This window comes from Pogona vitticeps, chromosome 1, assembly GCF_051106095.1.
Source record: "Pogona vitticeps strain Pit_001003342236 chromosome 1, PviZW2.1, whole genome shotgun sequence".
Lineage (NCBI taxonomy): Eukaryota > Metazoa > Chordata > Lepidosauria > Squamata > Agamidae > Pogona > Pogona vitticeps.
In genome coordinates this window covers 153891084-153904622 of record NC_135783.1, presented here as the reverse complement: position 1 = coordinate 153904622, position 13539 = coordinate 153891084, and the positions used below count along the sequence as shown (strand labels likewise).

General features: G+C 39.5%; 1 protein-coding gene and 1 pseudogene across 3 annotated transcripts in view; one reads left to right on the top strand and one right to left on the bottom strand.

Moving 5' to 3' along the window:
* Positions 1-1566: 1566 nt before the first annotated feature.
* Positions 1567-13539, top strand: part of SEL1L2 (SEL1L2 adaptor subunit of SYVN1 ubiquitin ligase) — a 76069-nt gene continuing 64096 nt past the window's right edge. For 2 of the 3 annotated variants that reach the window (XM_078390239.1, XM_073003405.2), the window contains exon 1: positions 1702-1895. In XM_078390239.1, the coding sequence (XP_078246365.1) occupies positions 1841-1895 (55 nt within the window). In that variant the 5' untranslated portion in view covers positions 1702-1840. Of the gene's footprint in view, positions 1896-13539 lie in introns of all 3 variants that reach the window. The other variant, XM_020801238.3, reaches the window with a different exon arrangement.
* On the bottom strand, positions 11536-11715 carry LOC140703586 (U2 spliceosomal RNA; annotated as a pseudogene).

The following is a 13539-nucleotide window of genomic DNA, read 5'->3' as shown; positions in this document are numbered from 1 at the left end:
TGCTGTGAGACTTACTCCCAGACATATGTGTACCCTGAATTGCGGCCATAGAGACTAACAGATTTATATACTTTGTGCTCCTAACAGTCAGCAAATCCATGACATAAATAGCACTGTCTGTCTAAGATGCTATTAGATTCCTTTCTTCAATCAGAAGACTGGTGACATACAAGCCACACTACAAATGAAAGATTCTGGGTGTAGGAATTTGGTTTGTTATACTGAGCAGGTCTCGGAGTCCTTCCACACATAAATCCAATTCTGGTTATCCCAGGCTTTTTAACTTTCAGGTAGAGGATTTTGTTGAAGAAGATTGGAGTCTGAGATTATCAGTAGACAGTAGTAGTTTGGAATTTGGTTGAATGACTGGAAACCACACAATAGACGTCAGCACAAAGATGGCCTGGACTGGAGCACCTTCATCAAGATCAAGAATGTTATATAATGCGACACTTAAAATTAACCTTTAAAACGTGCATTGAACAACGCTACATGTTGTCCATTCTATGTGACATTGAATCATGGACTTTAACACAGTCTACTATTTAAAAATGTAAGTATTGGTTTTCTCGCCAGATGGTTTTATGACTATGAATGTTGCTTATCTCGATTGTGATGCTTTATTGTCACTTAATGATATTTTATTATTTTGTAAGCCGCCCCAAGTAGATGCTATCTAGGGGGCGGGGTATAAATAGAATGAATGAATGAATGAATGAATACTAAGAACTTCTTAGATTGAAAGGGCAAGAAGTACCAAGGCATATGAATAAAGGCCAAGATATCATGAAATACAAATAGACTACAAATAGCCGCCTAGAGTGGTCCGGTGGGTCAGATAGGCAGGGTATAAATAAATGAATGAATGAATGAATGAATGAATGAATGAATGAATAAATAAATAAATAAATAAATACATGGAATATGTCATGAGAAACAAAAAGTCCAGATTGTTATGGTCCGATCACTCCAGGGCTAATTCTGTGGCAAAAGAACTGCAGAAGGATGAATTGGCCGAATAACCTGGGAGACTGTTTGAGATGCAACTGTATCATGGTTTAGAAGTGCTGGCATCCAAAGTCAGGATCCGCACGATGACATCCAGCCTCCGACAGGAGAGGAACGAGGAAGACCCGTCACTCAAAAATCCGCCTGCAGGTACAGATCTTCAAAACGCTAGAGAGTGTGCGAGGCTTTTTTGGTAGCGGAGGAGAGGCCTCCCTGCCATTGCCCATCTTCCTCTCGCAGCAGGTATATATATATACCCGCTGCGAGGACGAGGTTTTCGGGTGTGTGAGAGCGGGTGTGTGAGAGCGGGTATACATATATATACCCGCTCTCACACACCCGAAAACCTCGTCCTCCTCCAAGCCTGGTGAAGATCAAAGGCTGGACGGCGCTGTCCGTTTCCGGGTAGGAGGTCAGCAGGAGCCCGAAGAATGTGATTGGCTGTTTGTCGGGGGGGGGGGGGAGAGAGAGAGAGAGAGAGAGAGAGAGAGAGAGAGAGAGAGAGAGAGAGAGAGAGAGAGAGAGAGAGAGAGAGAGAGAGGACGGTTGCTAGGTAACCGCGTCGGGGCCGAGTCCGGCTGGCGCAGAAGCAAGAGGCCGGAGAGAGAGGGGAGCCCCCTCTGATGGCCGGCGGGGAGGCGCCCCCCGGGAGCGGGAAGGGCTGTGCCCTCCGCTGAGTAGGGACCACGCTCTTCCACAGCTCCCCACTTCGCGGCTGTGGGGCCGGCGTGTGCCAGAGGGGCGGGCAGGGGAGGAGACTGACCCGCCACCAGCCCTCCTCCTTCTTGGAGGGAATCCCAACAGCCAGGGAAGCGCCGGCGTTGGTCTTGAGATGAAGGCTCCGCTGGTCGCGCTGCTTTGGGTGCCCGTCTGGGTCATAGTAGCCAGTAGGTATCTGATACTCTGCTGGTTTCTCCTCCTGTATTTAGGGGGGGAAAAGACTCGTTTTAGTTCAGGTATCCTTTGAAAAAAATCTGCATATACATAACTGTAGGCAATACGCATTGCAATGATACTTGTATGTAACAATGTTAACAGCTTCTAACACTCTCTACATACACACATGCCCACCCATACACGCATGTTCTGCTTAAACAGTTGTTTGTCAGGCACTCTTATATCTGGATATGTATTTTAGCAATTAACTACATCCCTAAAATGGATACAGAAAAACCTTTGTGGTGCTTTTTAGTTTTCATTATATGTTTATATACCGTACATGTGTATGTACTGTACATATAGAGATGGATATAGGTGGATAAGTGTTGCTCACTTAGCATTGTATTTGGAGGGCCAGGGTGAGGTGAACATTATTCAGACTGTGCACTCTTTAACAGATGGGACACTGTTCTTGTGGTGCCAGCCCATATAACAATAAGGTAATAGACTGTTATTAGGTATGACAACAAGGAAGGGCCAGCTCAGGATATTTTGTTCTTGGGAAACTCTTAAGGACCACAAGGATGTCCTTGGTAGGCTGTGTGCACAGTTCCCACCTCTGTTCAAACTGAACCGCAAAACAGTAAAAGGTCACCTCTCAATTATGGCTGGTCACATAAGAAACTATTGTACTTATTAAATTCTTATGCAATAAGAGTGGAGCATTTTGTAGGCATTCTTTGACACTGTCAGCTGCACATTTGTAAAGACTGTTTCCAAATGCCAGGCACTTGCCACATTCAGATTTTCCTTTTTTTGACACCGACAACGTCAAAACGGGCAGGTCGGAAAATGCTCCACCAAATCTGTTCTGAGTTTATGGGCCAGGAGAGCATTGGAATATCTTTTATTCCAGGCAATTCAATTTATTGAGACAAGACATGTGCCTTGTCACTTCTAAGACAAACATAATGTTGCAAAGCAAAAATGACAAAACTGTGATTGTCAATAGACTGGCCTTGATTGGACGGAATCAGAATTTCTCCCTTTGGAATCAGCTAGAGTCAGGAAGCAACCCACAATGTAAGAAATGTGCAACTTTTAAAACCTAAATTTATTTTATTTTGGTTTCACACTGTGTTTTCTGACTCTGGAACATGTTTTCTTTCCTGCACACAAAGTCATTCATTCAGATGTGGTACATTTTTCTAACCAATAGTATTTCGGGATTTTAATTGCAGGCTGAAAATACCCCACAACTCACATAATGGGGTGTGTGTGTATCTGTTTTGTTGTTGTTGTTGTTGTTGTTGTTGTTGTTGTTGTTGTTGTTGTTGTTGTTGTTGTTGTTGTTGTTGTTGTTGTTTATCTTTGAGCATGAGGATTAATTGCTGAATAGCTTAGTGATTTAGGTGCCTGACAGGGGCTAGACTTGATGATCCATAGGGTCCCTTCCAGTTCTGCAGTTCTAAGATGATGATAATGATTAATTGATTAGGTGACTCAAGAGACTATGACACAGGAATCCTCAGTTTGAGTACCTGGCTAACCATGGACACTTATTGGGAGTACATAATGTGAAACCGTTCCTTAAATATTTCACCTACCTTGAAGGCCCTATTAGAGTCACTTTTAGTTCCAGCTTGGCGGCACATAACATAACTCGTAATTTTTATTACTCCATTTACTTCTGTGTAATTGTACTTCAATGGGGAATTTCCAAAGCCAAAGAACAGGCTTTCTCTCTTCCAGCAGCAGGCAATCATTACATATTTTGTGCCACAATAGTGCTAAGTACTATTATGCTTGTTACTGCCATTCCATATTCATAATATACGTATTCCAGGGATGTTGGCGAGACTTTGGTCCCAAGCTCCAAGTCTGACTCCCTATTAAAAACAAGCTTCCCCCCCAGAAAAAAAGGAGGGGCGAGTGGATTCCGTCAAGTCCAAGTCATTGAAAAAAAATCCACCAGTTCAAGTCTTAGTTGAGTCACTGGTGTGACTTGACAGTGATTCCGGCAATTTGAGTCCCCACCCCTGACGTATTCATAATATAGTGAGAGGCTTTCCCTGTTGCAAATCCTCTGTATTGCAACAACAGCTCAGGGGAAAGAGATTTCATTTTGTGCTGAGCATTCAAGAGAAGAGGCAGTGCTCTTGTTGCAAATGTATCTCATCATTGGTAACAAGAACTGCAGAAGAAATGGAATTTCAATCAGGAATCTCACTCTGCAGTGCAATTTTATTAACAATCCCAGAATGCAGTAAAATTGTTGGTGACTACTGCTTTTTCCACTTTCCTTACAAAACAATATATTTCTTATTATGTCAGCCACCACAGAACAAATTTAAATTGTTTGCTTGGTTACTTTTTTTGTTTAATGAGCAGGTTAAAAAGTTGTAATGTATGGTGAGGGCAAGAAGCTTCCCACACTGGCATTTGCATTGTGCCCATTGCAAATCCATGCTTGAGGGTCAAGGGACCCTCCAGAATAATGTGGAATGAAGCAGAGAGGGTTGTAGCAGGAGGAGGAGATGGGCAGAATATGGGAGGAACTCCTCATGAGGTGAGATATGTTTCACTTACAGAAGGCACTTTGAATCCAGTCCTATAAACAATTCAATTCTTGGCTGCAGTCTACAAATAAAATTCTAACCACTCTTTTATCTGTATTTCCCAACTCCATATACAGTATTTATACACTGGACCATCACTGCAAACAATGGACTGGCAACAGAATCACCCTCATTACTTATTCATTACTGGATGTACAAGTCACAGAGTTTGAATCTAGTTGTAGAACTAGTGTCTATTCTCATTCACATCCAGCAACCTAAATTATGGAATTCATTCAGTAATTACATCATTGATTTTAATAACTGTCTCCCTAGTCCTGTTAAATGAACCCTTGCAAGGCTGCCATATTAAATGCAACAACATGAAAAGGACAACACTTATTCCGAGCTGGCTAAAGCATATTTCAGTATCTCAGTAAGAAGTAGTAATTATTCAGATAAGAAGCGAATTAGAAAATTAATTGTAGGATACACCAAGGAACACAAATGACTGTAATACAACAAAGACAATAATTCTTGTTAATACTGGCAAATAAGGATTCATAGATCTGCACAATAGATAAGCGGAGAATAGATTTTTTGTGGGGGGTTTTGTCTTGGCTTTGGCTAGGATATCCAACTAGAAGAAACTTTTTACACATGCGTTTGCACTTTAAATAACTGTGTAAAAGAAAGGACTTCCTCAAATGAGCTTGTCATGTAGAATTTTCCTTACAGTAGTTAGACATACAGGAGCCTTGCCCTTTTTTTAATCTTCTGTCACTGTGTTTGGCAGAAATTTGACTAGTTGCACACCTTGAAATATATCGTTTTGAAGCAGGGGCGGGTAATCATTGGCCCTACAGCCATTGCTGGATTGCAACTTGTAGCAGCCCTTGCCCCCACTGCCAATGGTGAGGGACAACAACATTGAGGGAATCTCTTCTCCACTGTTGTTCTAAAGATTAAATACTTTGGTTTCGAGATTAGAATGTACCCTCACAATATACTGAGAAGTTATTATTATGCAGCATCAAAAAACCTTTAAAATGCAAAGAACTGGTAGAAAATCTGCCATTTTTGCAAAGCAAACAAGCCGAATAGAAATGTCAAATACTATTAGCATATTTTCAGAAGTCAACATGAATTAATAGCTACAAGGAAAATACATGTTCTGTTTTTATAATTAAAAAAAATCTATAACACTTAAAACTCAATGAAAAATTAAAAAGGACAACTACTAAATACAGTATTGTCCATTGTAACAATAAGTAATGCAGGATATGGATCTTATGAATTTCCAGAGAATTACTGCTTTTCTGAAAATAAATCTCTCCCTATCTTGCCAAAGAATACTAGTTTGTGGCTGGCAGAGCCTTTAGTGTTTTTAACAGTTACCTAGCATGCAAAAATTAAACAGGTGCAGCATTCTGATAAGAAAAACTACATCTGTTAAATTTCTGCCTGTTATGTAGCTATTACAGTCACAGGGGATAAATGTCCAATCTTGCCCATGAGCTGCAATACTGAATTGTGTGGCAGAAGATGGAATATTATGATCAAAATTAACAGTGATAGATCAATGAGAACAAACGAATAAGTTTCTGTGAAGACTGTCTACTTTGTAAATGTTATAACAATATTCAGTATTGTGTATATCCTTGATCCAATTATCTTTGTATAAAATATTCTGGATTTTTTTACATAAGAAAATAAAGGCACAGGGAAGGAAATGTGGAAAGCATAATACTGAATATCATAAAATATATGTAAAGTAGTTTTTAACTGAGACGTTAATAAAATCACAATATTTGACTAAAGGTTTGAGGATTATATATAAGAGTGCAGCAATGGTCTTGTGCTGGCAGAGCAAATCAGCACTCTATAAGGCATTTCTAAAAATTGGGGCAGCACAAAGAAACATAACTTTTAAACAAGGTTGAAATCAGTGGCGCATACTACTGAGTACATATTTATAAGGTTATATTTATTTTTCTTAAAAGCTACTAATTTCATGAAAGTGTGAAAGAAACAGGATATTCCATTAATCATTGTTTTTGCAGAACTATAAAAATATGAACAGTTTAAAAAAGGGATTGTTTGTGTCATACTGTATTATCACCCACACCAATATTGATTACAGTATACACTGTTTTATTATTTAAAAAAATTATGTTGATAGAAGCTTAGTGGACAGAATTAACAATTCACTGAAATTGAGTTAGGATATGGTTTGTGATAATTAAAATGAAAAGCTCATCTTTTTAAATTTACAGTGACGATCCACATCTGATATTCCAAAAGTTGTTAGAATATAAATACTGTATAATTAAAATAGACAAGGTACTAAAAGAAGACAATGATTCCAAAGAATATGCTTTGGTACTAACACTGTAGATGAACCCGTGAGCTTATTTGTGAACATGCTGTACTGAATGAATTGTTTAAACAAAATCCTATGCCTATAATGACAATTTCAATGCACTAGGGCTGTGGTTCTTAACGTGGGCGATAATGCCCCCCAGGGGCGATTTCATTTTCCAGGGGGGCGGTAGAACGAAAAGGGGCGGCATGGGGGCGCTGGAGCAGAAGGGGGGCGGTAGGGGGAGCTGGAGCAAGCCAAACCTGTTAAGATGGCTGCAGCCTTTTTAGTGTGCATGAATATATATTTTCCTCCAATCTTAATTTAGTTTCAGAGTTTTCGTCTTGAAATTTTTAGTTCCTGCATTGTGGTTTGTTTTTATGACCTTTTAATATATATTTTTTTTTTTGCGTCTTAAAATTCGCTTGCAACTAAATCATTAAATGTTACTTTTTGGGGGCATTTCATTTTCTTGGAATTGAATTTTGTTTTCAGGGGTCATTGGATTTAAGTGTCATGAATGAATGAATGAATGAATGAATGAATGAATGAATGAATGAATGAATGAATAAATAAATAAATAAATAAATAAATAAAGATATCATCACCGCGGGGAGGGGGCGATGATAACTTCCTCAATGGCTCAAGGGGGCATTTCTTTCAAAAAGGTTAAGAAACACTGCACTAGGGCACAGTTTCCCAAGGGGGTTACAAAGTGTTTTCTGGGGGACTGCCATGGTTATTTTTAGTTGCAATAATTTTTATATTTATTATATTAAATATGGTATACACAATATTGTTTTATTTTAATCCTCTTTGCCCACAGGCAGATAATTTTAATCTGAACCAGAATTGTAAGCAGCCTAGAGTTCTTAGTTATTTCTTGTACCCCTTTGGTTGGATTTTCTTTTTATGCATGCACATCATCCTTACCCCTCTGAAAGAGCTGCTCTTGCTCATTTCTCTCTGCTCCTTTGCACCTACCTTTGAAGGATTGACATCACCCCTTTGTATTGGAGCATTAATCTGGCTCAAAGAGGCCTGAATGAGGTGAGAGCACGGTTTGTGCCAGGAACATTGATACTTAAGATGGCATCAGGATTGAAAAGTTGCTGTTGGCATGGCAGCAGTGCCTTTCACTCCACCTGAGTCTCCAGCTGTTCCAGGTGCAACAATGGTGGCACAGTGAAGGGAGAGAGGATCTGGGCAAGAGATGCCACTGGGCCCACCTGAGTCACGGAGGAGGAAGACAAGAGAGGCAAAAAGATGAGGGAGGAAAACCATAGAGGGGTGGGGCATGAGGGGGAGGTGTTTATTTGGGCTTGAGGGAGAGGGGCTCTACACTGAGGGGGCTTTTTTGGGGAGGAGGAGACATGACCCCAAAAAGTAAATTAGACTCAAAATTTATTGACATTTTTTCCTTCTCAAATTTTTTCTGATAGAGGCAGATTTATAGCCCTTCATACTTCTGTATTATTACATTAACATAAATATTAATATATTAGGGTAGAATTATATTCTGAAAAATCTATTTTAATGTGTTTTCTTTATCCCGTTAAAATGCCTTTTTGTGCAAATTTGTCAGCGGGGTCACAGGTTACTTGTTTATTATAAAAGGGGGGTGTGACTAGAGAGGAGGTGTATTCGTTTTCATATACAAATACCCCCGCACAGCTAGACATAATGAGAGTCTGGCCCCCTGTGACTGGACTGTCCACTCACCCATCTGCTGCTGCCGCGGCTCTACACTCCCTTCCAATCGCTCCCAAGTTTGTGGTCGACTAGCCACTAGTCAGCCTGGCAGGGAGGCTCATTTTCCCTCCTTCTGCCAGGAGTGGCTAGTCGACCACATGCTCCAGAGTGATTGGAGGGGAATGTGGAGCTGCGGCAGCAGCAGATGGGTGATTGGCCAGTCTGGCCCCAGAGGACTGGGCCCTCATTATGTCCACCTGTGCAGGGGTATTCATATATGAATACCCCCATTGCTAGTCATGACTCAAAACACTGAATTAGGGTATACTCTTGCAGAGGCCCAGTAGCCTATTCTTCACAGGCTGATTCTGATTATTGTTAGACTATACGTGTTCTCTTTTTAACCTTTTAAAATCAGTGGACTTGACCTGGATAGCCCTGCATTTCAATATAATATCAATATCACCATTGTAAGAAAATACAGATATTTTTAAAATATTGAGACTTGCTTTTCAGTCTGGCTAAGTATGAGAGTAGCTTGCATAATTGTACACAGAGTTACTTGATTTAAAGATTGTCTAGAGTTAACCAAAATAACTCCTCAGTTTTAATAATTCTGTTCATTAATTTTAAAAACCCTGGATATTGGCTTGCCTTATGCAATTTCAAGTTCACTTTGTCTCTCTTGGTAACTCCATGAAAAAAATGCGGAGAAACTATTATGTATTCCCTACTGTTTTATTATTCTAATTAATCTTGTCAGAGAAATTATTTGAGGTCCATCAGATAACATAAAAACTAAGCTTCTGGACAAAAGAGTGTGTTAATCTCTAGCTAGTATCGTTGTTCATGTGGATGTCATTTTGTATTATGTTACATATGAAAGAGATCCGTGGTACTGAACTGTATTTCTAGCAGAATTACATCTCACCAGGGAAGCTAAAAACAGATAGAGGAAGTAAGATACTGCAATAAATTATTAAATTAGAGAGGGTGTTCCCCCAGCAAACTTGAATAGGGTGAACCACAAAGACCATAGGCTGCAAACCATTGGCCCCCAGCCATTATCCCAGGGACCAAAGAACAGAGGTCAAAGTTATTTAGTTTTCTCCTCCCCAGCTTGTAGTTCAAATGTCACATTAGCAGATGTGAAAAGTCGGTCTTTTGGGAACATAATATGGGCCCAGCTACACTGATGAAATAAAGCAGGGGCTAGTTTGGGGTTTTATAAACTGAGTTAACCTCACATGGTTTTTGTTCTGGTGTGCGCCTCCTCATAGTCAGGCAATATTTAAGCTCAGGGAGCAAGAAGGACTGGTCAAGCTGCTGCCTTTATTGCTTGGCTGGCTGAAGGAAAGTCTCACCTCACTGCTGAGGCCAGCCCTACTTCTGCCCAAGAATGGAGACATAGGTTGCCCCCTTAACAAGTTGAAATATCATTGTAAACAGTTTATAGATTTGGCTAACAACCATTATAAAGTATATATTAGAAGAAATATGTATGTATGTATGTATGTATGTATGTGTGTGTGTGTGTGTGTGTGTGTGTGTGTATACACACATATACATATACATACATATATACATATGCATACATATATACATATACATATACACAGACACAGACACAGACACAGACACAGACACAGACACAGACACAGACACAGACACAGACACACATACATACATACATACATACATACATACATACATACATACATACATACATACATACATACATATTTCTTCTAAGAATTGTTATTTTAAAATTTTCTTTGTTATGCTGTAAATTATTTATTTTCAGGAGAAAAAGAACTGGCAAATGTATAATGTAACCTTCTACCGAGAAGACTCACTGTCATCTAAAAGGAAATCAGGCACAGCCATATGTGATACTTTGGACTGCTGAATTTCTTAAACATTGCAAATATTTTCCACTAACAAATCTTTGAGTGGTTACTTAAAATATAAATTACAGTAGGACCCCCTTATCCATGGGATCAGTAACAACTAATTCACTTATCCACAATCTGAAAATATTAAAAATATTAAAAGAAAATGATTCAGAAAAATTATTTTCACGTGTATTACTAGAACTGGCCCCTAGAGGGAGCCAGAGACCATGCTGTGAATATTTGTTACCAAAGAACACATAACATGGTCCCTGGCACTTTCTAGTGCCGGTTCTGATAATGTATGTGAAAATAATTGTTTCCTTTTTTCTCTTTTACCATGCTCTCTCTCTCTCCCTCCCCCTCCCCTCCCCCTCTCCCTCCCCCTCCCCCCCCTCTCGATTTGGCTATATATATAGCATTTGTTATTATCCACAGTTTTCAGTATCCTGGGAGGTTGCAACCAGTACCCAGCAAATATGGGAGCCCTACTGTACTGTGTCTTTATTTTTATTTTATTGCTAACACTGATATCCAGCCTTCCCACCAGTTATTTAAAGACAGCATTAATACATGGTTATGTATTATCCTTACAGCAAGGTAGATTAGGCTGAGAGAAAAAGGGCCACTGGCCAAAATTCAACTAGTAAGTTTGTTTGTTTGCTTGCTTGCTTGTTTTTCCCCACCTTTCTCTTAAAAAGAACCCAAGGCGGCTTACATCATTAAAAAGACAATATGTAGAAGCTAAGAACAGTAGGTATACAAATATTAAAAAAGAATTAAACAAGTATTACATTAAAAACAGTAATGAAATCAATACTAAAACACATTTAAAACAACAGAGCACTACCATTCTTTTAAAAACCGCTTTTAAACCACCTGTTATTAAGAGAAAGTCTGCCTGAACAGAAATATCTTTGCCTGCTTGGGGAAGGACAGTTTCATGACTGAGTGTGAACTTCAATCAAAGTACCAAGTCTCTCAAGTACCAGTCCAACAATCATCCTTATGCTATGCTCACTTTCACTGCTTTCCTTCTTAAATTGTACCTAGGATAATTTGAAGCACTTTATCTTTCAATTTTAAAAATACACTTTGCTGCCTGAAGCAGTGGTATTCTTTGTCCCTGTTCCATGTAAACTTGGCTTTTGTACCCTAATCCACTGGGAAGGCAGTTGAGTGGATAGCTGGATATTATAGAAATCCTTAAATGTCCTACACGGATGTAAATCAATTCTCCATTTGAAATATCCGAAATGAATTATGCTGTTAATCACTAGAACAGATACTACACTTGATCTTAGCCGAAAGGCCGAGAAGCGGTGTTGGAAGGCAGATTTAAGAAAATCCCGAGGGAACAGAGATTCTGCCCTTGTGGCTCTGGCGAGATAGAATCTATCGAGCACATGATGCTCAGGTGTAACAGGCATAATAAGATCCGAGGAAAATATATTACACCTCTCTCAAAAGATATGGCAGGTCAATCGGATTCGGACTACTGTAAACAATTGTTAACCGACCAAAATCGGACTACTACAGAACTGGTAGTGAAGTTTTGGGCGGCATGCTATAGCAGACAGAATAGACAGCTAAACCCTTAGACCTTGCTATATTTGCTGTTTTAGATATTTTACTTTTTGTATGTCTGGCATGGCTCTTTGTAGTGCACAACAGTCTTTGAAATTTTGTATTCAATTATGTATGGCTTGATGCCGTAACAATAAAGTATGTATGTATATAATCACTACTACATCCCAGATCACCTAAACCAGCTCATCAATTGATGTACCTTTTATTGCAGTAAACTTTCCACCAAGACAATCCGCACCCTGGTCCAAAATCTGTTCCTCTTGAATTAATTTCTCCTGTAAGTTAATCATAACACCATTAACTTCTCCTTTAAATTCCAACTAAACAGAGCACAATGACAGTGATGCACAAGCAGCGAGTGATTGATAGCACTGGCTTACCTTAAAAAAGATCTGGGACAAACATCTGCATGAGTTTTTGGCAGTCTCATATTTTTTCTGCACTATCCACAAAATCTTGGTACACAATCTGAGAAAGATGGATTGACATTGAAAGTGAGCTGTTTGTTTGAATTTTTTAGTAGTCTAATAAAGGTATCAATCCAAATGGAGACTACAGCCAAGAAATAAAAAATGTCTGAGACTAGGAAAGGCAGCAATGAAGGAACTAGAAAAGATCTTACTTACTTTACTTTATTGGTACTTAAAACCGTAGGTCATTGCAATACTGTATATCAATGACAGCATTGAAACATATGTGGCACTCAAATCACAATTACACTTAAAAAGAAAGATTTAGGACTTTTGATGTTTGGCACAAATCTTCTTTGCTGCCAGGGCAAATTTTGCTACTTGATGGATAGTTATTACTTCCCTGCCCACAAGCAGCATACAAAGTTGAGCCAGAGGAGGGCTATCACACAAAGTTCTAAGTATGCCTGCAAGGAATTTGGTCCTGGGGTGATCATATAAAGGACATCTTAACAAATAATGATAAATATATTCAACTTCTCCTGATTCACATATACAAAGTCTTTGCTCAAAAGGAGCATTTTCATACACTAATATAGCTGTTGGCATACACTGAAAGCGCAGAGCTGTAAACTCTTTTCTTAGAGGGGCTGAGGTTAAATTAACAACGTAGTCCTCTAAACAGATTGATGTTTTATACAGAGGGAACCAACAGAAATAGGACATTTCTGAGATGGCATGGAGATCCTGCCTCTTAGAGTAAATACATTTTTTTTCTTTAACCAGATGCTTAGCTCTATTTGAAACAAAGGTAGGAAGGGAGTCTGTGTCAATCCCATAGTTCTGCAAAATGGGTCTAACTAAATTCACCCAGGATTTTCGAGATGAATTCTGAAGCTGTTCTGTGTAGCACTTCCTAGGAAGGCAAGAATCAGCATACTGGCCAATTTCAGCCAATACAGTGGTGCCTCGCTTAACGAGCGCCCTGTTGAGCGATTAAATCGCTTAACGAGGGGCTCTGGGCCATCGCTGGAGCATTCGCTCAGCGATGGCCCCTATGGCGTTTTTTCGCTTTGCGATATTCGCTAAGCGATTCGCTTAGCGAATATCGCATAACGAAGCGGGGGAGAACAGCTGATCGGCGGTTC